Source organism: Squalius cephalus (genome assembly GCF_949319135.1).
Source record: "Squalius cephalus genome assembly, chromosome: 16".
In the NCBI taxonomy this organism is placed as follows: domain Eukaryota; kingdom Metazoa; phylum Chordata; class Actinopteri; order Cypriniformes; family Leuciscidae; genus Squalius; species Squalius cephalus.
The window spans coordinates 21,142,210-21,167,970 of NC_137137.1; the positions used below are offsets into that span (position 1 = coordinate 21,142,210).

At 39.5% G+C, this 25,761-nt stretch overlaps 2 protein-coding genes across 6 annotated transcripts in view; one reads left to right on the forward strand and one right to left on the reverse strand.

Moving 5' to 3' along the window:
• Positions 1–21,064, reverse strand: part of ggt1a (gamma-glutamyltransferase 1a) — a 28,247-nt gene extending 7,183 nt beyond the window's left edge. The window contains exons 1-5 of one of the 3 annotated variants that reach the window (XM_079897791.1): positions 2,747–2,897; positions 1,703–1,803; positions 1,228–1,404; positions 1,019–1,149; positions 376–465 (exon numbers count right to left, since the gene is read on the reverse strand). In XM_079897791.1, coding sequence (XP_079753917.1) covers positions 376–465; positions 1,019–1,149; positions 1,228–1,404; positions 1,703–1,713 — 409 coding nt within the window. In that variant the 5' untranslated portion in view covers positions 1,714–1,803; positions 2,747–2,897. Of the gene's footprint in view, positions 1–375; positions 466–1,018; positions 1,150–1,227; positions 1,405–1,702; positions 1,804–2,746; positions 2,898–21,041 lie in introns of those variants that run through there. The other 2 variants (XM_079897792.1, XM_079897793.1) reach the window with 2 other exon arrangements.
• lrrc75ba (leucine rich repeat containing 75Ba) overlaps positions 7,459–25,761 on the forward strand; it is a 46,978-nt gene continuing 28,675 nt past the window's right edge. For 2 of the 3 annotated variants that reach the window (XM_079897795.1, XM_079897794.1), the window contains exons 1-3: positions 7,459–7,824; positions 7,930–8,149; positions 18,718–18,846. In XM_079897795.1, the coding sequence (XP_079753921.1) occupies positions 7,478–7,824; positions 7,930–8,149; positions 18,718–18,846 (696 nt within the window). In that variant the 5' untranslated portion in view covers positions 7,459–7,477. The remainder of the gene's footprint in view (positions 7,825–7,929; positions 8,150–18,717; positions 18,847–25,761) is intronic. The other variant, XM_079897796.1, reaches the window with a different exon arrangement.

Consider the following 25,761-nt stretch of genomic DNA (forward strand, 5'->3'; position numbering starts at 1 on the left):
AGTTCACCCAAAAATGAAAATGCTGTCATCATTTACTCACCCTCATGTTGTTCCAAACCTGTATGATTTCCTTTCTTCTGCTGAACACAAAAGAAGATATTTTAAAGAAGGTTGGTAATTAAACAGTTGCTGGTCCCCATTGACTTCCATAGTATTTTTTTTTCCTACTATGGAAGTCAATGGGGTCCATCAGTCGTTTGGTTACCGACTTTCTTCAAAATATCTTCTTATGTGTTCAGCAGAAGAAAGAAAGTCATACAGGTTTGGAACAACATGAGGGTGAGTAATGAGGACAGCATTTTCATTTTTGGGTGAACTATCCCTTTAAGCCTATGTCTTAAAAAAACGTTATGGTAATGTTAATGGTAAAGATACCTTTTCGTGACAGCTGGGTGTCATTGCCAAACATGTCCTCTGAAGCGTTCATTGGAGCAGTTTCTCTGGCATCAATTGTCTCCACCTTTCCTGTGGACAAAAACATGGAATTTATTTCTTTCATTGTCAAGACTGTGTCATTTTAAGTGTTGTTTATGAAGACTAAATTACTAAAACATTAAGGCTTGTGAGTCACCATCAAGTGTTGTTTAATCTTGTTAGCTTCACCTAATGAGGCAGTGGTTGTTCACGTCATTTGCTGACATTTACTAAGAGTGACGCAAGATTTGTGGTCACTCTGATGCTGAGTCAAACCATGTGCCCTTTTTCTAGGCACTTGACCCCAGGTTGCTCTTGGGCATGTCAAATCAATTAATGTACTGTAAGTCACTTTGCATGACAAGTATCTGCTGAATGGCAAATAACCTCTGCGTCATATTAAATTCCTAAAGCATGTTCTTCAGTGTCAGGCTTACTAGAAAGGGATGTACATTTTGTGGAGCCCTGCAGTTTAAATGATTTTTCGAAGATTATTGGAGTATCTTTTACATTTAATTCAACGTGTTCAATGAAGGCAACGCAAATGTCATGGATTCGATCCCCAGGAAAGCATCAGCTGAATGCATACATGTCAGTGTTTTACCTGTTGCTGCATTGTATATGGTGAAGAACAGCCCCCCTCCAATGCCCATGCTGTGTGCGTTAAACAGCCCGACACACAACAGAGCAGCAATAGAAGCATCAACTGCTGAACCATTGCGCTTTAAGATGTCCCTGCAAACATAAAGAAAGCTGGGTGTGTAAGTGACGTTCAATGGCATGCAAGGAAACTCTGGATCTTTGGACTCTTACCTCCCAACCTCTGAGCACTTCCCTGCATCTGCTGCCACCGCTGCTTTCGAGTAGAAATGGCCCGAGGATACAGCGAGTGTCCTGTTTCCGATCCCCAAATACACACCCATGAAAAAACCAACTGCAGCCACAAGCAAGACCACCAGCCCAGCAACAAGAGACTTCTTGACCATTTTCCTGAATGGATACAGAATGTGAATACATCTGAGTTAATCATATTTGTGTAATTGATGTATGCTTGATGAAATCTATGAGATTATCACACAATACAAATATCTTTATTTATTTTGTACACTGACATGTGCTTATCACCACCACTTCAATGTAATTTACTTCATCATTCTCAGTTGATCAGTGAACTGTATTTACAGAAACAATGAGTTTCAAAATATATGCAGCAGTATATGGGCATGCAAATTTGTGTGATCATAGAGAACATTTCTCCCCCCCAAAATAAGCATACAAGTTACATCACCTTTTCAACATGTGCTGTTCATGAATAGAAGCACGGGTGTAAACCTCAGGTAATTTTTAGGAGAAATGGATAACAATGAAATGTCACCCAGCTCAAAGGACCTGTTGAATAGTAACACATCACTATCGTCATCACTGTTTACAGCTGTTCTGTAAGTTTAATAATAATACGGCTCAGCATTCATTCTACAATGTCATGGCACTTTATAAATTGTGCTCTGTATCAACCCTGTAAGTCCATCCTTGTGTAAATCCAAGCCTTGTACAACAGTCACATAAGATACAATCTCTGAGTTTTATTTTTCAGATAGTAGACCATATGCCTTTCGAGACAGTCAAATCAGATATTGTGGAAGTAATTGAAGGCAGTCAACAACATCTGATAAACCATTCACAGTTCAATGAGATTGATGATAGATAGATAGACAGAGACAAATCGATAGACAAAGAGATAGACAGACAGACATAAAGATGAAAGACAGAGTGATGAGAGACAGACAGACAAAAAGATGAAAGATATAGATAAACAGAGACATACCGATAGACAGACAGACGCTAGACCGAGACAGATCGATAGACAGAGGTAGAGACAGACAGATAGATGACAGATAGAAAGGCAGACAGAATTAGATACACAGACAGAAAGATGATAGAATGATACAGATTGATAGACAGACAGAGAAATGGGCAAATTGAGAAACGGGCAGATTGAGAGACAGACAAACAAAAAGATGAAAGATATAGCCAGAGACAGACCGACAGACAGAAAGATGATAGATAGAGACAGATAGACAGGCAGAAAGATGAAAGATAGACAGACAGATGATAGAGACAGACAGACAGATAGATGAAAGATAGACAGAGATAGATTGATAGAGACCGACAAAAAGATGAAAAATAGAGACTGAGAATACAGAGAGAGACATAGAGAGATAGACAGACAGACAGAGATATGATAGATAGATAGATAGATAGATAGATAGATAGATAGATAGATAGATAGATAGATAGATAGATAGATAGATAGATAGATAGATAGACATACCTCAGATGATTATGTCTGGTGAACCATAATCCTTAATAATCCATAAAACCGAAATCCTTTTTCTGGTGTAAGTGGATGTATCAACACAAGAGTGAATGGGACTGGGGACAGATATAATCTGTGCTAATTCAAATTTAACTCCAGAGGTTATAAATCAACTTAGGGATTGGCTAACTTACACAACAAGGGGATTGGCTAAGACTGGATTATTTTTGAAAAGTCCTGACGGTATAAAGACAGGTAGGCTATTACTCACATGAAACCTCACCCTGTTTTTAAAAGCTTAAGAGCTTCAGAGGTAAAACTACTGCAAGATTGTGATGACAATGCATTCATTCCACCCTTAATCTTAGACATTTAAACAACAACAAGGGTTAACAACAAGGGTTTTTATTAAAAAATATAATTTAAAGCGGTAAAAATGTCCAGACAATTTCTATAGGATTAAATATTATAAAACACAGCTACAAAAATAAATAAATAAATAAATAAATACAAAATATTGATGAGTCAGCAGTAAATGTGTGGGATTGTCATGTAAATTCCCCTGTACAAAAGGTCAAATGTTATTTTTTCAGACACTCTTTGGATCATTCTGAAATCATGACGGATAACTTGGATCATCGGTTTTGAATTAAAAATGTCGGTGAAGCTGTCACAGATGATCCATGTTATCCTTCAGCACCGGCTTCATTACAGCAAAACATTGTGAAATGTATTTTAATGTAGCCATTCATGAGATGTCATCCAAGTATTTCAACATGTTGACTAAATTAATTGGTTATGCTGATAATATAATTTGTAATGAAAATGGCTTATTGAATTAGAAAAGAATGCATAGAAGCATTTTCACTGGTGGTCTCAGACTTTTGGACATCATTTTTGAAGTTTATTCATGTGAGTCAGCATTTCCTGTTACGTAAGATTCCAAAGAAACACCTCTGATGCAGCATGTTGGTGTTGACTTTGAAAATGTCATGTTTATGCTTGTAAAGATTCCAGGAACTTTATTCAGGAGGAATTGCTCCATTGATGAATGCTAAAGATCATTTCAGGCCTTTGGCACTTTATACCAATGACAGAAAATTCCATGACCTTGTAAATGGCATCAAAAAGCACAGTTGCGTAATAATGCCACCATAAAAACAGCCGGTCAGCACTTTTCAGTGTAGGACAAGACACTTGAAGCATCATTAGGTCTGTTCAAGAGACCTTTTGTCCCAAAGTCCTAAATTTACTAAGTATGTGTCAGCATGACTGTATAATTTGTCAAGAGTTTGTCTTCAGCTCCTCCCATTATGTGTCACAAGGATTTATTAATATGCTTTGTCGCTCAGCGGTCCCTTCACACAATGAAACTTCAATAATTAAGAAAACAGATAAAGAGCGTGTCTGAGAGTATTTATGTCAACAGTTTCAGGGGAAGAGAGAGAAAGTAAACTACTCGCCAAATAGGAATTCACAAAATTGATTTGGTAATAAGTTTGACAAACATATCATGACACATTACTTGATTAATTCATCCCATTAATGCTGACAATCTCACAATCATTCAAGTCAGTTTGAAACAATTAAAACAACTTCTAACTACTACATTACAGCCCTTATTTATCATAGTACTGCCTGAATTGAATTAATAAATGATACATGCTCATAACGCCCTTTTAAAAACTCTTACAATCTCGCTTTCATTCTGATATATGTACAGTCTTGTTTTTGTTATTTAAGGGGAGCAGTGACTTGGACAGCCAGATGTTTTGGAGATTAACAATTAATGAGCCACTGGATTGCTGAGATTACACATAATACGAAATCATATCACTGAATTTCACTAACATCACAGCATACCAGAGCTATTTTCACATATGAATTAGTGTGTATATGAAAATATATTAATTGTATGTACTTACATGGAGTAACGACACAACAGACACACTCGCTTGTAAAGCAATAATGTGCAGAGCCAAATAATTATATTATGTCGTCATATCATGTTCCACTCATGCTACTACAGCCAGCAATAAAACCAACCCCTAGGAACTCATTTTGTGTGTGTCCATATAGCTCGCCTTCACATTGGAAATAAAAGACATATTTTTAAAAAAGGCTGCAAGTCTGCGAATCAGACAGGGACATCAGTAAGGTCTGTTGCTAAGGTTTATTCCATCTGCCATGTCACTTATAAGATAACAGATAATGAAAAGCTTTACAGCAGCTAAATAAGAAAAGCTTAAGCGACCGTCTAGGCCACATTATCAGCTATAAGGCTTTCAGTGAGACAAAATATGTAATGGACATTCAATGCCAACAGAAGGCCTGTGATATGGATTGAATCTTCTGGGTGTTAGGCATTTTCCTTTTACACTTTACCATTTATAATTTAGGTTAGAGAGAATTTCAGCGCCATACCTTAGCTTGATCAATTCAAGTATTGATAGATTGTATTGCTATCTACGTCTCAGCTGTTTCCCCTAAAATTACTTACACCATACACTAACTTTTATATGGAAGCTTGTTTCCCTCACTGAATAAGAAATTTAAAAAGTAATTAGACTTTTTATCTCACAAATCTGACTTTTTATCTAGCAATTCTGACTTTTATTCTCAGAACTGAGTGATTTAAACTCGGAATTGCGAGTTGTAAAGTCAGAATATTGCGAGATAAAAAAATAAAAAAATCGCAATTATCTTTTAAATCGTTTTATTCTGGGGAGAAAACAAGCTTCCATACTTTTGCCCCTCTACTAGTGGTGAGTAAAACTGTCAGTTACATAAGGAGGATTGCTGTTTTGGTAGGCTAAGGCCCCGATCACACCTAACGCATTTTTCAGGTTCGAAAACGTCTCGGTTACTAACGTAACCTCGGTTCCCTGAGAAAAGGCCGCTTCGCGCCCTGGTGCATCAGAGCCCGCCAGAATGGGCGTGGCTTATAGCTATATAGGCCCCCATTTTTGCTATAGAATCAGGTTTAAATTGACTGAAGCGATCCCCTGACCTAAGCACAGTAGCACGGCAGGTTACGCAATACTCGTTCCCTTCTCTCAGGGAACCGAGGTTACGTTAGTAATCGAGACGTTCCCTTTCGAGAGGTCTCTCGCATTGCGTAAGTAGCTTACGCTATGGGAACCCCTTTCAAAATGCTATGCGTGCTTAAAACTTCGTCCCAGACTATAGCCTAGGCCGGCGTGGGCTTGCTCATACACTGAGCCCGCAGGGTGGAGAGCGCCATCTCATCACACTCCGGGCAACCGCCCTTAGAGAGTGCAGCTTCTGCATGGTCACGGCCCAAACAGGAAGTGCAGAGAAAGTGACGGTCTCCGCCAAAGGAACCCGCGGAACGCCTGAAATAGCTCTTTTAAAAAAGTGAGTCGCAGCGGCGAACACACTATTGTTTTTTAAAAGGATATAGTGCGCCGGATGGCACAGCAGAACAGCGGGCTGAAGGCGGCATTCAGTGAAGACAGGAAGCCGGCGTCCTCAGAACTGCTTTGCAGGTCGCTCGTTCCGCTGAAGGCTTTTCGACGGCGGCGAAAGCTTCTCAATCCGGAGGTCAGCGAAGTAGTACTTGCTGAAGGAGATCAAATCTGATTCTATGGCAAAAATGGGGGCTTATATAGCTATAAGCCACGCCCATTCTGGTGAGCTCTGACGCGCCTGGGCGCGAAGCGGCCTGATTGGTTCGCGCGCCTGAGCCGCCTCGCCATAGGTTCGTGCATTTGCCACAGCACAGCCAATGACCGCGCTAGACGCTCAGCTATGTGTCTGCTGTGCAGCTGCACTGCGTTTTAAAAATTTGGCTTAAATATTCTTGAGAAAAGGAGTTTTCCGAGCAATATGAGAGACCTCTCGAAAGGGAACGCGTGACGTCGGGCACTTTTTCCGCTCGAAGTTGCTTTTTTTTCAACTGCAAAAATGCGAGGCACAGCAGGCGGTAAAACGAGAGGCTCCCGGGGCTCTGTGAATAAGTGTGCTTTGATTCTGCTCTTCTTCGCAATAATCTGTTCAAAGCTTTGAAACATTTAGGCTACCAATCTTTTGTTTCCAATCAGTGGATCGGATCTTGTCAAACTCGCCAAGTCACGCGATTTCAGCAAACGAGGCTTCGTTACTTCTACTGTTTCAAATTGTTTCAAAATTCGGATGGTTCGCCGCTAAATGGCATTGAGCTGGTAAACGCTCAAACAACCCTTGACTGATCTCAGGTTTTATAATAAATGTTTGCATTAATGATTTGTAATAGGCTACTTATGTATAGCTTGTATTTATAAGGATAATTGTATTTGTAACTTGTAATTGACCTATTTTGCCAAGCCCTGCCTAACACACAAGCAGTAAACATTAAAAAATCGACCTACAAAATGTGTTACAACGTTTTGACCAGCCTCTGGTGTTTCGAGTACATCGCAAACAGTGAATCATTTTGCGAAGAAAATGGTTCGAGTTCCGAAAAGCTTAGTTTTTCCATCACTAGCCAACTTATCAGGGGTGCGTTTCCCAAAAGCATCATAAGCCCTCTCGAAAAAGCTATCCTATTAGAAAAAGTAGCCGAAACATAGCTATTTAGTGCACCGTTCCATGTTAGTTAGGCTAATGCATTAACTAACACACGATACCTTGTTGTAAAGAAGTGTTGCCCTAAATTCAATAATATTAATTTATTTTTGGATAAATTTAAAGAAAAAATGTTGATCAACAACCCCTCATCACCACCACATATTTTTCGTTCTTGGCATGTGGTGCACATACACGAAACACCGCGAGCCAATGGCAGGACAGCAGAGCTTAGTAATGATCCACGCGCGGTGCTGTGGAGAGCATCACCATCATCCACTGAATACCAACCAGAGCATCAGGCGGACGTGTCCAACTGACAACAAACACAAATACAAGGACGTGAGAGCTGGCATAAAGAACAAAACACTGACAATTCCGCAGCTAAAACTACTGCGTGTGTCGACGGGCGAACTGCACAAAGAGACATTGACTGTAAGCAGACCGAGTACGTTCTACCCAAGTTCGGACCGATGTGGAGACCGCTGGGCGTTATTGTCCGGGCTGCCATGGTTACACCGTGAGAGGTAAAAAGGTCGTATTTAGAGTAACATTGTGATTTTTAACGTGACTGAAATCATGGGCTCTAGGCTCAGCCGACAAAACAGTCTCGACAACGATACTTTTTCAAGGAGGCGACGGAAGCATCTAGACAGCACGGGAGAGAGCGATCGGAGCGGAGACTTCTTGTTTACATCCCTTATGCTCAGGTCGGATAAGCTGCCGGGGGTTCTGAGGAGATCCAACCACAGCCCGTATGTCAGACGAGTCGCCTGGGTCCGAGAGATTCAGAAGCTCCTCCGGGAGAGGAAGATAGAAGATGCGACGGACGTGCTCAAACTGTTGAGGAAGGTGAGTGCAAATGTCCAGCAGTGTTTAATAAACAAGTGCATCTGACACAGGCAGCTGTAAAACATGCATGAGTTTGGCGCTTTCTCTCTCTCTCTCTCTCTGCTTGATTGGCATTGCATTTGTAGATCATGTAGTTGCAATCACTGACGCAAACATTGCACAAGTGCACCAGTTGCCTGAACACACATCATAAAATAAAATTCATGCAGAAATTACCTTTTCTATGGTAAACATGTTCTCATTTTCTAAATTAAAAGTCATTCTGATGTTTTTGTGGGGCTTAAAGTAGCTCTGGAGATTTCAATTCTTGAAAAAATAAATGTTGACGTGATGTTTGGTAACTGTAATAGGCCTATATTATTTAGAATAATTCAAAAAAAAAAATTCTTATAATTATATTATATAACTATTATAAAGTAAAACAAGCATGTATTAATCTAAAAACAAAATCCAAAATTATTAATATTTGAGAAATGTATGTCTTCCAAATGAATGTCAGTGTGGCGTAACCAACATGCAGGGAGCCATTTTGTTGTCATGTGACCAGAAAACGTTCAAATGTCCATTTAGATTCTCATGACTCTGTCAAGGTCAGTAAGTTTTTTTTTTTTTTTTTTAATGACCTTTTGAATAAATTTTTGTAACTCAAAATTCATGATATTTGTAGACTATATAAATAAAATAAGTAAAGTCATGTGTATATAAACTGCTACAAATGTTTTTCAGACATATGAAACTACAGTGAATACAAAAGTTATATTTATAAAAACATGCCACATGTGTTTTAAACTACATTTCTCATTTTCATGATCTCAGACATCCTTATGTCATTGACTCGTATAACGTATCTAGTAAAGTAAAATGACATTTCCACTTCAGACACAGACCGTGCAGCTCACTCTGCAGTGAGTCACCTTGCAAGAAATCATTTCCCTGGATTTGTTGCTGCTATTATTTGTTGTCGACAATCTACACAAACATCTAATACTAATGCCTGGATGCTTCTGGTACATTTGTTCTGTCAGTGTGACCCATATGCTCAAATTCAACACAGAGTGCCAGAAGCACAGAACAGCAGAGAGAGAGCTGACCACTGATGACAGAGGAGATCAGGAGGTCACTCACTTAAGTGTGTCATGTGTATGTGTAAGAATAAGTCAAAAGCTTATGTTTGTAAAAGGCAATAAAGTAAATAAACAATGTAGTATGTTATATGATATTTAAGGCATGCCTATATGCTGAATAGATTAAAACGATTATTGTAGTGTTCAATTGTCGTATTCAGTTCAAACAGGTTTATTGAACACTCCCCTCATCAACATTGGTCAGACAAACAGATAGCCCCGCCTCATTGGTTGATGTGTTTACTGCGTTTTGCCTTTGCAGGGCAGTATTGTTGTCTATTTATATTAAGCTGGGACAGGAAAGTGTATTTTAAAGGTGCAGTGTGTCCACTCATGAGGGGGGAGGAGAGAGAGTGAGAAAGAGGTAGATTTAAAGAAAGATTGTAGAAAGAGAGATGGCTGAGAGAAATTACAAAAGAGAAAAGGTTAGAGAAATATCAATGGAAAACGTCTAGCCTAGGTTACTACTGTAACCTCTGTTTCCTGAGAACAGGGAATGAGACACTGCGTCGATGACGCTATTGGGCAACGCCCTCCACGTGAACCGGTGTCTGAAAAGCTATCACTACTAGTGCGACCCGGAAGTATAAAGGGGGCGCCTAGAGAACATGTCATCCACTTTCGTCTGAAGGGACTGTTCAGCAGGCATCCCCGAGGCATGGCTAACGACAGAGTGTCTTGTTCTCTGTGCTCAGGGAACAGAGGTTACAGTCGTAACCTAGACGTTCCTTTTCGAAAGGGAACTCGCACTGCGTCAATGACGCTATTGGGGAACGAAGTACAATCCCACCATGCTGAGGGGAGTGCATGCCAATTATAGCTCATGACAAAACATCAGAACTGACTGTTTAAACCTGAAACGCCAAGAAAACACTCCCCCTTTGGGTCACATACCTACATACACTATTCTCTACGGTCACTGCCCAAAGCTATAAGCCTCAAAGAGGCCTCCAAACAACGGAAGGCCTACTAAGGCCGCTCAAAGGCTTGGAACCAACAGCTTCCAAGGAAGGGGTTCCTTTAAGGGAATATGGCCAGGGGGTCCGAAAAGGAGTCCTGTCCATTCACTTTCTGAGGGGGACATAAAGTCAAACCCACATGCCACCAGGGAGGCTGATCTGATCAAATCTACTGACCTAGTCTTGCCAACAACCTGTCTGTTTTCCCAAACAGAGTCTCTCACAAAACCAATAGTGAAACCGGAACATAGAGACAGGCATCCTGGAGAGTAGATCTCAGCATAGTGCTTTATAACCCTTGCAAACGAGGGGAGTAACTCTACTCAAACCTGGATCTACACAGTGCTTTAAAATATTGTGGAGGCTGGGCACTCTAAAGGGACCCTAGATAAGGGGAGCACCTCCAGCTCTAGGGCTAATCTAGCAGGGAGGTCTGGTGAGAGTCCTTCAACCTTCTAACCAGACTTAGGGTAAATAAATACTATAGGCGTCAAAAGCGTCAGCCCATGGTATGCTTAGGCTCTAAGGGAGTGTACTCAAACTCGTCCCAATGGGAGGGAGTACTAAAAAGAGCCCCAGTGGTGCAGGGTGAATAGACTAGAGCTGTGGGTAGCCAAAAAAACCACTAAGCCCAAGGGAAATAGAGGCCTCAGCTAACGACATATTTTGAGGCCAACAACATATTTTGAGGCCAACAACATTTTCACCTTATGACTTGAAACCAATTCAAGGGGCCTAGATATCCAACCTAAAGACTAGCTGGGAAATTCTAGCTACAATATACACCTCTGAAAATGGAGACCTCAGCATTACTGCTTCCAACTCTCTCTTCCCAGAGAGAGACATGTCTGACAATGCCCAGAATATATCTGCATGGGAGGCTTAGGAATAGCCTGCTACCTATGCTGCTTTTTATTCTACCCTTAACATCCACTAGCATAATCGCCTAATACAGAGGCAGGCCTAGGCTATACGACTCTTGTATAAAGAGGAGGCTAGGAAGGAAAAAAACTAGACCTTACAGAGATAAGCTGTAGATGATCTAAATCTAAAGAGCCTACGCTCAGATACTGAGGGGCTCGGGACGAAAAAGCTTCTAGCAGATCATCTCCAACCAACTCCTAGTACACATGCCTAAGCCAGATATTAAGGCAGCCCTCGTGGGGATGGCACTTGAATATCCTATGTCTGAAGTTCAAAGCTATAGTCTCATAACAACTCTCAGAAGTGAGAGGAGACCTGCTATACAAATACAAGGTGGCTATCCTGGTGGCCCGATGAGGGTCAACGCTTGGTTGGTCTATCTGGAGCTTAAACAAACGGTGACCTCAGGATACAACCCCAAATGGGAGGAAGACATATCATGCTGAACAAAACCTGTTTGAAGCTCACATGCACGATGGCCTCACTAGAGATTCCTCTATGAGATGAAGCCAACCTGTACATTTCACTGGGTGACCAAGATTGGCACCACCTACTACATAAACCTAACAACTCTATCACAAGAGGAGGCCTATGATAAGGTATGCAAGCCTACCTATAAAAACGGGAACTTCAGAGCTCTAAATTCCTAATTTAATACCTATCAAACATACCCCTGAATAATTTCTAAATAGGGAAGCAAGGTATAAACTTAAACAACCTTATAATAAAGACCTACCAAGATCATCCTGCTGCTCGTAGCGCACTCACTATCAAGCCCAACGCCAGACCTTCAGAAGCATTCCATTTAATAGGAAAATATCATCATCGGTCCAGGCCTCTGGCCTGATGTAAGAAATGCCTAGGGTAAAGAAAATAGGGGGGAAAGGAAGAAGAGAGGAGAGGATGGTTATTATTCATCCTTAGAGGAAGGGGATCCTTCACTGACGCTGGGAGCGCCTGTGCTGGATCACCTCCATCAGATCCCTCTTCTTCCTTGAGTCGCGCCTTCTCTGCGACCTACTCCTTGTAGGAGGAGGAGGAGCGCGAGAGGCGATGCTGAACCACTGGCCCTGTCTCCGATCCTCGAACCGGGATGGGCCAGGCCCCCCTGGCTGTCTGGGCGTGGATTCGGATCGCAGCGGAATGCATGATTTAACCCTCTGGGGTCGACAAACGCGCCGGCGCGCTTTGCTGGATTTTTTTCACATAGCAGCAAAATAGACTTAAAAATACTCCGTCATTTATGGCCATACAGACTTAAGAAATATGAAAAAATAAACTGTAAAATGTCTACTTTTTTATGTGTCCAGTTACAATCGAAACAAAACATTGTGCTTTTGTAAAATAAAGAAAATGAACGGTGTGCTTTCTGCCTCTCCGTCTCTGTGAACTTTTTTCTGGAGCACGTCTCTAAACTTAAACAAAACTCAGCAAACACTAGTCACACAGGCAAGAGCAATATATCTTTATAATCATTTAAGTGTCTACTTTTAAATGACCTAATTCAAAATGAAAACAAATATTCCCTGTTTATGTAATCTGTATGAAAAGAGAAAGATGTCAGTCGTTCTCATGGCAACTCATTATCTGCTAATGTGAACACGCCTACGGAGAGCGTGCTATTCAAACGCAAATGATCTGAGGCGATCCATGCAAACCTGTCAACACCCACATCAGCAACATCCTACAGACCCGAACACCATACAAGGGTTAAAAGTGTTGATATGAGGGCAGAACTTGTCACAGTTAATGAGTTCCCGTTCTCTTTACAATCTCCTTCTGATATCATACGATTAGTGTCAAAATATGGATCTCATCTTAATGGAGTTTAAAAAGTTCTTCCATTATTTTCCTCCCAAAGATCCATCCATCCAACTCTATAAATGTACACCCAGCCATTTGTTATTATATTTTATATTTTCTTATTATTTTCATTTTGTTTATCACATTATATTAGTGTAATGTACAGTATATTATCCTGATAGTATTTGGTACTAATTAGTACTAACTTTTTTTGTTGTTGTGTGGGTAACACTGTACACTGCCTATGTTTATTAGCTATTGATCACTGAGATCATCGGGGACGTTTTACCTCCTATATTATTACAGTGGTCTGAAATCATGAACTCATATACTGTATGGCATATTATATATCACTAAATTAAATGTCATCCCATAATGCCTGAGAACACAATTTTTTTTTTCAAAAAAGGTAAAGGGTTTCACATGCAACTGCTCAAATTATTATTGCATGTTCATGTATGTATTTCAATGAAAAAGTTTCCTCCTTAGATTTGCTGTTAAATGTAACTTTTGGGGCTCTAGCGGTTAATAAACAAAACTGCATGCATCTTGTGGAAGAACATTGTAGCCAGAGCTACTTCTCTCTCTATTTATGTCTATGACGAGTCATGCAGGTATTGGGCAACTGCGCAGCAGTTGGCGTCCTGTTCGGTCTAAAATAGTCAGAATATAAACACTTATTATAGGCTAGCGATTCAGGATAAGACAAAAACATGGTTTGGAAGATGAACAGAAAAAAATTGTTACATGATTAAATTTGTTGAAAAGTTACATGAAATCTTCCAGCAGCAGGTAGACATTTTCTTGTGTATAATATGCCATACGAATCAAGGACAGGACATGCACAGGCCTGTGCATATCTTATATCTATTAGTCACTCATGCATATTTATTATTCACACTGTGCCCTCTATTCTCATGTATTCAGTCTTTTATGTAATTTTCCTCCACAGTTTGCCTGTTGTCATCCCTTTGTTTTTGTTTTTTATAGTCCTCTTTTCATCATCTCCCTCTCTCAGGATGTGCTGTTAATTAGACTGAGAATTTGACATCCCAGAGCAGAGAGCGTTTAATCTACACAGAGAGATAGTCTTGGATACCTATGCGGTGACAAGCATGTCACCAGAGATTCACGGTGTGGTCCTCTGTGTGCATTCTCAGTCTTTATTAAGGCTTTCTCTCATTATCAAGAAACAGATCATTTAAAATAGGTCTCATGTTTCCGAGCCGCTAACAGGACCTAACACAATTAGAGTGGACTTGGAAGGAACTGATAAGAGAACATAGGATAACCCCCTGTACAACAACATGTACAAATGATGATAAATTGCGACGTGTGAATTTAGCATGTGCAGGATATACAATTAGGGGAAATAAATGGAAACATTTGCTAATATATTTGTTAAAGCAAAAAAATTGGGATATGCAGATATACCAGGTCCAGGTCCCCTGTAGTAAACACTCTGTCATTTACATAAATACGTCAGTTGTATAAATACATTTATTTAAGTAGTTTAGAAAAATAATAAGCAATATAATTGTACATTTACACAACTACGATGTACTAAAAATGGAAACGTTTTTAAAAAGTTATACATACAGACAACGACGTTGTCAAAACGATCCCTGTTCACACAGATCCACAAAAACATCTAAAATCGCTGTATTATTCATGCCAGGCCAGTAGTTGGCGATGTCGCTTTGTAAAGAAACACTACTCGCCTACAGACTGAACATGGAGGCTCTGTCCAAAAGCTTCTACCTCTACCTCACAAAACTACATTTCAGACAGACTTCTGAGGCATTGAACGGTTTAATGTTCTATAGCAAAATAGAGCTTTGGTGATAAATAAGCAAATATTTAAGTACTACAATAGTAATTTCTCGCTAGAAATGACATCAAAAGTGGAAAACGTTGGTCAAAAACAATTGCAATTGCACACAAACTGATGACCAACCGCAACTTTCAGACGCCATCTTTCTTTAGCTCAACTGTCACAGAATGGAAAGTACAGGATTGTGGGATATCAAAGGCAGGGAAATATACATCAATGCTATGCTGTATCAAAAATCGCCGTCACCGTTTTACACAGAGATACTGACAAGTATTGTTTTCAAAAACTTGGATTTTGAAACCTGTTTTCGACAATTTGCATTTTCAGGCCCCAAATGCCATTGTTGTGTAAATGAATGGCTAAAGCGCATAAAAATATTTCCGTTTTTATGACAATGGTGTCGTGTAAACGGCCCCTAAAATACCAAATCAAATATTCTATTCAGTATCAGTTTAGTTTATATATTTTAGTGAAAATATTTGCAATATAAGATTACATTAATTGTTTTTGAACATATATTAATTCATTATTTAAATGTGCAAATAGACATTAACATATTTGATTTTGATTGATTGTATGTGATGTAAATTCGGAGAGCAGTATTATTCAGTGACAAAAAAAAATTGTAAACTAAGATCGGGTGCTCAACCAACTGAAAAGGAGGTGGAATTAAACTTTAAAAGTTCATCTTGCTTGGAGAAAAGGTGCAACACTCTCTCTGGAACAAACATGAACTTTATTATATGTTATTGATTGATTGATTGATTGATTTATTAGTTAAAAAGCAGGTAACTTTTCGGCACTAACTTCAAACCTGTTCAGATAGAATAAATCCCATAAAAGATGGATGTTCAGATGCCAACTTAAATGCAATAGTAAATGTCTGTCTTCCGGTGCTTGGTGTTTTACCCAAGTCTCTTTCTCAAAAGGCTTGTCATAGAGATGTTATTATTAGGATTCTTGGAAGTTACAGTAACAGGAATTATTTCAAATCCTAAAAGGTTTTTTATCATCATGTCCTACTCACCGTCTCCCTAATAATGTCAATTATACACAATAATGTTGTTGTTTGTCTCAGTGAGTGTTGTTCATACTAAGATAAAATGGTTTGAGTCAAGCATCATTAGACACTCACAAAAAAACAACAAAAAAACATCCATGTTGCCCACTCTTTGAGACGTGTATGTGCGCATAACTGGGCCTACACATCTTGTTATGTGCTTTTTTCATATTCTGCTCACTTACTGTCTGGATTTCATAGAACACTATTGGCATTTACATTACTTGGACACAGTTTAACTCTATAAATGAAAGTCTTTTATTAGCTTTTACAGACAATGTATAGCTACTAATTTGCACCAAGGAAACCAACAAATGCTAATTGGAAAACATACCTTTACATACAATATACTGCATCTATAATTTTTTTAAGCTAAAATGGCATGGGTGCTTCAGCAAATGCGTTATAACCAACGTAATAAAATGTTGTCAGGTTCAGTTTCACCAGTTTCAGATTAAACTGAACACACTTTTAGTACCAATCATTGGACATTTCCCTTTGAAAGTGTCGTGAAATGAGCACAAAGCAACGTAATATCATTTAGCAGAAATGTCACCACTGGCACATTTTTCCAATGAGCCTGGTTTGAGAGAAACAAGCTCAAGTATCAATCCAGCACTATCCAATATTCATTCTGGAAATTCATGCTGGTCTAAGCTGTGCTTTCCAGAAGCTGAAGTGACCCCTGCGCTCTTTTGAGATTCAGCACACCATAATTGGGGGGGGTGATGTTTGGTGCCAGATGGATGGAGAAGAGTAGGGAACAGAGAGGTGGGTAGGTGTGGGCGTCTCTTTCCCTGCAGCTAAACACATTTAAGCATGCACACTCCAAAAGCACTGAGTGCAAAGACCTGTTCCATCCGAATATGCAAGTCACCATAGATAAAAGCATATGGTCTCTGAATATTAATAACCCAATGGAGGCCGTTTCATAATCCCCTCTCTGTTACTGAAAGTCTGCGGCTCTCACTCGGTCTCAGTGAAACACCCCAATCTTGCCATTCTAGAGTTATTCTTGTCTATGTAAATCAAAGTTGCATAATACATGAAAGTTATGTTCTCGACTTTCCCGGTCGGCCGGTTGACTTTTTGGGACAGCTGTCAAACACAAATTTAGAAACAGACTAAATTAGACTTAAAAGATTTTAAAAGGTGAGAAAATTCTAAATTAATCAGGACCATTTAAGCCACAATGGTGGATTCTACATCCCACTCTATGCAACATGGACAGTATTCTCTCAAGTCAGGAAAATCACAAATCAGATATGCTGCTGATAGCTAATCCGTTTAAAAATTATTCAATTTTAACATTGTTCTCTGTAATGGCTTAAATGGAGATCAGTGTTGTGTAGAAAAACTTAATTGCAAAGTCTGATTGGGTCATGTAAATGAATGATGGACTGATCAAATAAATAATTCACATTTTAACCCATATGGTTTGTAAGCAAAAGATTTAGTTAAATTCTTCTATTCTTTAATATCTTTTTGTCTCAGTTAAATACATTTGTGTGCTTTTTAGTTTCATTAGTTCCCTTTCAAAAGCTACTGTCAATGCTGTGCTGATTTACACGCTGTGGGAAAACATCTTTGACCGGTTGTGAACGTGTGGCAAACACAGCCGCGCATTCACTCTTTCAGGTTCCTTTGTCTTCAGAACCGCATTGTGTGCTACTTCTTCTGAAACTATGCCTTTTGCTAGGAGTTAGTTTTGTCGGGCAGGAATAAAGTCTTTCTCATTCTCTTTCTCTTTCCCTGAAAGAGTTGAAAAAAGAGAGAATCATGTCGAGGGAATTCAAAAAGAGTTGCACACGGCCCATCTCGGAGGATAATCCACATGACTTCTGAATTGATTGTCTGGGGAAAAGCATGGTATATCAGCCCTTTAGGACGCAGAGTGCAAGCACTGCCAGTCATTTCCCATCAAAGTGCTCCGCTCCAGACTCACCTTCTTTTGGGAATAGCGAGCATGTGCGTCCTCGATGACAACATCATGGGGCTCGCGTGTCGATCTGGCTGAGGAGCAGAAGACGGGTCCTCCCCTTTCTCTTGCTCTTTCACCAGATCGTGAGGTCCTCGAGTCTGCTTCTGGAGTGCGCTCCGGCCCTTCTTCAGACCGGGCTGAGGACGTTAGTTCTCATGGGGAAATAGATTTCGAGTGCGCTGCCTCTGAGCGCTGTGGACAGTCTTCAGTTAGATTAGCCACAGGAACAAATGTTTATTCGACTATCGTTGGTGCGAAGGCACGGGGTTATATGATGATGACAGGTTGAAGAGATGTTGAAGTGACTAGATCTGCTACGCTGCTGCTGCTGCAGAGCAAGTATGGACTTGCTACTGCTAATAAATACACAAACACACTGCTGTGAGCATGTAAGATATGTACAGAACTAGATATGTTATGTAGTTTATGGTAGTAGTTTTCAGCATAAATTCCAGGGGTACGAACTACTGTTAGGATTTACTAAAGACATGCAGTGAAAAATTAGCTCTGAAAAGGTGTGGACAGGGTTATTTTTGCGGCTGACCTTATAACAGTTATTTTAAATTGGAATATAATTTCACAATATTACTGATCAAATAAATGCAGCCTTGGTGAGCAAAAGAGACTTATTTTAAAAACCTTTAAATTTAAATTTAATAAAATAAATTGAATTTAAATAAACCTTATATTTAAAAATCTTACCGATCCCAAACTTTTGAATGGCAGTGTATATTTATATGTAGTTTATAGTAGTAATATTTTAATCGTTTTCAGCATAAATTCCAGGGGGTACCAGTTTGAATAAGGACAAAAATAAACATGTATGTATGTAATTCATAGGAATACAGTACATTATGAAACTGTGTTTTATTTTCTTTTTTAGGACTTGGGATTAGAGGGTACGTCACTCAATGATATCCTCTATAAGAATGCATCATTCCTTAACTTGGTGGACCCCATATCTCATGAGCTCCTGCTGAGTCTGGCTAGAGACATGCAGTGCCCAAAGAAGGTGAGTCATTCAATTTCACCTGAGCGTGTAATTTCTTCACTTTGTTGATTGCTACTCAGAGTAAATGAAAAGAAATGTGTTTGCATATAGTGTACTGATTTACTGCAGCCATCAAATTTAGCTCACTAACAATTTTGTAATCCACACATGGCTCACAAATGAAACACAAGACAAGACTGGGAACGATAACTAAGGCATTCGATTTGCATAACTAATGATAACCAAGGCACCTAATAGTGTTTCTTCATGTATTAATTTAAAAGCTACTCTGCATTTCAGAAGGTTAGTTGAGTCTGTTCAATCAAACCTTTAAGCGCAAGTCTTGATAAACTCAAAACGGATGAGATTAAACATTCTATTGTTGGCCTTATTGTAATACCTTGTGTCACAGCCATTCCTAAAATGAATAAATCCTCTGAAAGATTTTCAGAGTGTTGTCTGAGACACTGTGTCTGAATTTGCTGATATGCTGAAAGTATGATATGATTGAAGATCAGACAAGCGTCAGTGCACCTTAAGTCAGCCCAACAGCTATCCAGGATCTTTGAATCAGCACCACAGGGCATTCTGAGACTGAGACTTTTCTTGCTGAAGTCTTTATTTGTAAGCCATACCAGCTGCAGGGCACAATAGAAACTAGCAGTCTGATGAAAGCTAAAGTCTGCTTGCTTATCTCATATTCTTTTCCATTAAAGATTATCTATAATATTATGCGGATTTTTTTTTTTTTTTGGTACTCCTAATGATTAATATAGTTGCAGAACCCTGAGACTGCTGCTGGGTATAAGAGTAGATGCATTAAATTATGTCCTGCAGGAATACATTTTTTTAAATGTGCAGGCAAATGTGCCGCTGCTCAGATATTACAGCTATAGCAGGAGGTCCCTTCAAACAAATAACCCACAAGCATTTGTTGTACCCAAGTCTACATTTTGTTTAACAGTAACTTATTGTCAGGGCAATAAAGTTAATGCAATGACCAGAATAACCAACTTAGCATCTTGAAATGAAATGCTGGGCCGAAACTGAAAATAGGATTGGCCGCAAACTGAAAATGACCATGACTTGACAGAAAAAAAAAAAAAACATTTTAAAATGTTTTTATTGGTATAATATATCACTATCATTGTTGTCACGTGTCAGTGCTTGTTTGGACTTTAAGTTTGTGTTTTGATTGGTTCCTGTTTTCCTTTGTTCTTTTCCCACCACTCCTTCGTTTCTATGGTTACTGTCATTTAGTTCAGCTGTATCACCTGTGTTTAGTTAATCATCATCATCTGTAATGTATCACCTGTGTTCCGTTAATCAGTGTCATCTGTGTTTGTATTTAAGTTGCGTCTGTTCAGTCAGTTTTTGTCTGATCTCCGTTACATTTTTTTAGTGTGTGTTGCTACCTGTCCTACTGTCTGTTGTGATCTTCGTCTCCATCTGCCTTCCTGCAACCCACCGTGACAATTGTATTATAGGCTAATACTTTTTAATTATTTCATGAATTTTAGTGATGCACCGAAATAAACTTAAATTAATATTTTCATTTAGCCAAAAACCGAAATGGAAAATGAAAATAATGTTTATAATCAAATGGCCAATAAAATTTATTTAATAATCAACACTCAAAAAACTGAGGTGTACAAACGTCTAAATTGCACAACAGGCAGTTTTTATATTGAATAAATATAGAATGTTAATATCTTTTTAGGCCTAAAATGTTTCTATTCCAACATAAAAATAAAAATCTAAACAATGGCTGATCTGATAGATTTATTCAAACATTGCCTACATTAAATTATGAAGACATCACTAACAGGTTAAGGAAAAACATAATGAATATGTTCTGAGCATAATAGCAAAATGCTCTTCTCTAGAAATATTTTTTAGCTATTTTGATATCGAGCAATGGACATTGAATAGGCTAGCTTTTCTGAATGTAACGGTAAGGGACGGCTGTTGAGGTCATTCCGAGGTTGAGATTTAGAAACTTTGTGAGACATGATACATTTCGGTAAGTTGCAATTATGCTTATTGCAATTATGGCAGACGCACTACAAATGTTTAGGCCAGTGAAGTTGTTCACGCATACAGAAAACTGAAAAGAGTAACCTTTAGATCTAAAGAATCCGGCTATCGTATCAGTATTAAAAACAAGAAATTAATATTGTGAGACGCTTTAGCGTTCACACAGCTGACATGATTACCTGTTGTAGTTTATCGGAGCCAGGGTTCCTCAAACTCGGCCCTGGAGGGCCGCTGTCCTGCACAGTTTAGCTCCAACACTGATCAAACACACCTGAGCAAGCTAATCAATGTCTTCAGGATCGCTAGAAATTCACAGCTAGGTGTGTTTGATCAGGGTTGTAGCTAAACTGTGCAGGACAGTGGCCCTCCAGGACCGAGTTTGAGGAACCCTGATCTAAGCAGTGTGTACGAAAATGGGCCATCAGAGGAGCACTTTAATTAAACATCACTTTCGACTGATTTCAGCCCTCTAAAATCATTTCGGCCGCAATTTTTCGTTAGCCAAAATTTGGGTGCATCAATTGATATAGGCTAGGCTTTTGAAAGAATAGACTAAATTTTGTTATTCTCATTTACAATTATTAGATAAAAAGTCAAAGTAATGACAAAGTTGAAATTATGAGATACTAAGTCACAATTATGAGATAAAATGTCAAAATAATGACAATGTTTAATGAAACAAAAAGTCCAAATACCAAGTCATAATTATGCGATAAAAGTCATAATTATGACACACAAAATCAAATCAAATTATGAGATTTATTGAAAATATTTGTACATGGAGCACAAACCGAGACAGATTGACCTCCCAAAAAAGCCTGTTCGTTTTTGATTATTTTAATTAATCATCTTGAATTCTTTTGAGATATTAAGTCTAGATTTTAAGATAAAAAGTCAAAGTAATGACAAAAAGTTGACATTTTGAGACATTAGTAGATCACAATTATGAGATGAAATGTCGAAATGATTACAAAAAGTTGAAATAATGAGATAGTAAGTCACAATTATGGGACTTTATCGAGAACATTTGTACATGGAGCACCGACAGACACAGATTGGCCTCCAAAAAAAGCCATAAACATTACATAAAAAGTTGTAGTTATGACAAAAAAGACAAAATTATGAAAAAAGAGTTGACATTTTGATATACTAAGTAGAGCTGGGCAGTATATCGAGTTTGTACGATATATCTATATATTTATTATATTATTAAACGATATGGAATTAGATAATACTGTTCAATACCGTTTGCGAGTGCATCAGAAAAATAGCGCAGGGCAGAGAGTGAGCTGCTGTGGGGACGTGTATAATCCACTTTGTCCTAAACATGATACAGATTTAATGCATTGAGATGAGGTGTTTCCCTCAGTGCATAACTTATATTTCACAGGTGTATTATCCATCTGTAAATGTTAGAAATGCAAATAGTTCCATTTTGCTCTCAGGAGAGGACAAACCTACTGCAAGCGAATCTCCGCTAAACTTCACAGACTTCCGTGAGCGAGTGCCGTCGTGCGCATGCGCGCCAAACAAAATATTTGTTATTGGACAATAAATGTGCCATTATGTAGAATTTTAAAACTACAAGTGTATTTTTATGATAGCAGCCATTCTAAAATGACTATTGTAATGGGGTAATCAAATGTAGGCTAATATAATTAGTCTGTGGTTTTGCTTTTATTTTCATTATTAGTTTAGTGAATTTAAAAATAAAATCATTCTTTTTGTTTTTAGATTGTAGTGTTACAATGTAATGTGATTTGAACCCCTTTTTGCACATAATATATAGCATAGCCAACATTACATTCACTGGCCTATATTTGTTTTCATAGCCTCCAATATGAAACATTTTTGTAGGACATCATTGGGTAGGATGTGTAATACCAATTTTTTTTTTATCTAAATAGAAAACTTAGAAAATACCCAGATATATACCATATATCACCATTCAACCAAAAAATACAGAGATATGATTCTTTGGCCATATCGCCCAGCCCTAATACTACGTCACAATTTTGAGATAAAATGTTGAAAAAAATGAGTTATAATGACACAAAAAGTCAACATTATGATGTACCAAGTCATAACTATGAGATAAAAAGTCATAATTATGACATAAAAAAATCAAAAATATGACAAAAAGTCAAAATGATGAGATAATCACAATTATTCATCTTTGTCAAGAAAGGCAGCACAGACAGAGGCAGATTTACTTCCCAAAAAGGCAACAAAAAAAATTTTGATTATTTGAATGAATCATCTTGATTTTTGTTTTGTTTTGTGTTGTCTTTCAGTGGTCTGTGTATAAGTAATTAGTCTAAAGTCATAGTAATGACGTAAAATAATTGACTAAAAGACAAAATTATGAAAAAAAAAAAATGAAATTAGGAGTTACTAAGTCGCAATTACGAGATATAAAGTTGAAGTAATGACAAAGTTGAAATTATGAGATACTGTCCCAAAACACAGGTAACAACAGGACAATCATTCACAGGTATTTTTTGAAGAGAATAGATGTAGCAAAACAGGTAAATATCACTGAGTGTCAGCAGGCACTGGAATGACTTAACTTGAGTTAAATAGCTCTTGTAACTTGCTGGATAGCCCGGGACTGATGAAGATGAGGGTAGACCGAGGATGAAAATAAGGATGATCAGCGAACAGGATACAGAGATTTAGGAAAGTCTTGCACGTACTGTAGGTGAGAGAAGAGACTAGACAGCTTAGGGAAGGTGATTGTGGGCTTATATGTAGGTCCTGGTTGATTAGTGACAGGTGCAGGGAATCATTACTCGGCTGAGTTGGAATGGAGTTGCAGGGTCTGACATTGATGGGATGGCTGGATTCGTGACAGTATCCTCTCCCTCTGGGTCCAGGACGATCTGGATGGTTAGCGTGGAACTCTTGGAGCAGGGTATGGCCTAGAATATCATTACGTGGTACCCAAGATCTTTCTTCTGGGCCGTATCCTTTCCAACTGATAAGGTATTCTAGTCTGCCACCTCGTTGTCATGAGTCAAGGATGGAGTGTACTGCGTAGATGGGATCTCCGTCCAGCTCGACTGGAGGAGGACACCTCAGCCGAGTCAGTCCCTGTGGGAGAAGAGAGAAGAGAAGGCCGGTGAGGTTTTAGGAGAGACACATGGAAGGTAGAAGCAATTCTGTAATGTGAGGGTAATTTAAGACGGTAAGTTACGGGAATGATCTGCCTTTGAATTGTGAATGACCCAATGTATCAGGGACTCAGCTTGCGGCAGGGTAGCCGGAGATTTATGTCCCTTTTTGACCTGGGAGGTAGGTGGGTGTTACAGCTTTGCAGATGTCGGCCTGGCTCTTGTCCCTCTTAACTGCCCTTTGCAGATGGACATGTGCTGAGTCCCAGACCCTCTCGTTCTCCTGGAACCAGTGGTTGATAGCTGGCATCTCTGGCGGCTCTCCTGACCAGGAAAACGGGCGGCTGGAACCCGAGTATGCACTGAAAGGGTGTTAGGCCGATGGTGGTATGGCGAAGAGAGTTTTGGGCGTACTCAACCCAGGGAAGCTACTGATTCCAGCTGTGTTTGTGGTTATGGCAATATTATCTTAGGAAGCACCCTTTCTCCTAGATCAGATGTTAAACTCACTGACACACCTAGAAGGCAGAAGAATGTCTTTCAAACTCTTGAGACGATCTGGGGTCCACGGCTAAAAAGGTGTCTTCTGGTAAGCCGTAGTCACGGAACACGTGGTTAAACGGGGCTTCAGCAGTCTCCAGAGCAGATGGCAGTCATTTCAATGGGATAAGGTGACAAGCTTTAGAGAAATGGTCTATGACCACAGGGATGCAGGTGAATGAGTCAGAGGTTGGTAGGTCTGTGATGAAATCCACTCCTAGGTGTGACCAGGTTCAGCAAGGAATGGGCAGTGGATGTAATTTCCCTTTAGGAAGATGGCATGGTACCTTGGAGAGGGCGCCTGGCCACCAAAAATGGTTGTGGATGAGCGAGAGGGTTTGTTGGCTACCTGGATGTCTGGACCACAGGTAAGAGTGTACCGAGTACATGAGGGAAAGTCACAGAGCTAATGGTACATAAGTTAATCCCTCAGGACTTCCCTAGCAGAGCAAGATTCTGTGTGGGTAGCTTTCGTGATCAGGTCGTCTAGGGCCCATTGGTTGTTATGGGGCATGCATATGGAAAAAGAGCAACAGCTTTTAGATTCTTTGTTCCAGGACGGTAAGTTACAGTGAAGTTAAACTGGTGAAGATAGAGCCCATCCGGCCTGACGAGGGTAAAAGTATTTGGCTTCTCTGAGGCAGTGAGGCCATTCATCCAAAGCCAGTTTGATGGCTAGAAGTTCCAGATTGCCGATGCCATAGTTCTGCCCCGCTGGGGATAACTTTTTGGAGAAAAAGGCACATGGATGGAGCATTGGTGGATCACCCTGCTGCTGTGATAGCACTGCTCCTACACCCGTTGTGGAGTGGTGGTGAATGCCTGCTTGAGCTGATGGAATGCCTCCGTGGCTGCTGGAGACCAAGACAGAGACTTGGACTACTTGCGTAGCATGGAGGTGAGAGGAGCTGATAAGGTGCTTAATTTTAAGATGAAGCGGCGATAGAAATTAGCGAAACCAAGGAATCTTTGGAGTTCCTTTGTGGTGGTGTAGATGGGCCAGTTACGTTATTACAGCGTCCACCTTCCTCTGGTCCATCTGGATACCTTTGGCATCGATGATATAGCCCAGGAACTGAATAGAGGACCGATTAAAATTCACATTTTTCAAACTTGAGGTAAAGGTGATTCTCCCTCAGCTTTTGGAGGACCTGCGTGGCGTGGAGGCGATGGTCGGCCTTGTTGCGGGAGTAGATCAGGATGTCGTTGATCTAGATGATCACAAAACGAGGCAGTTACTCCTCAT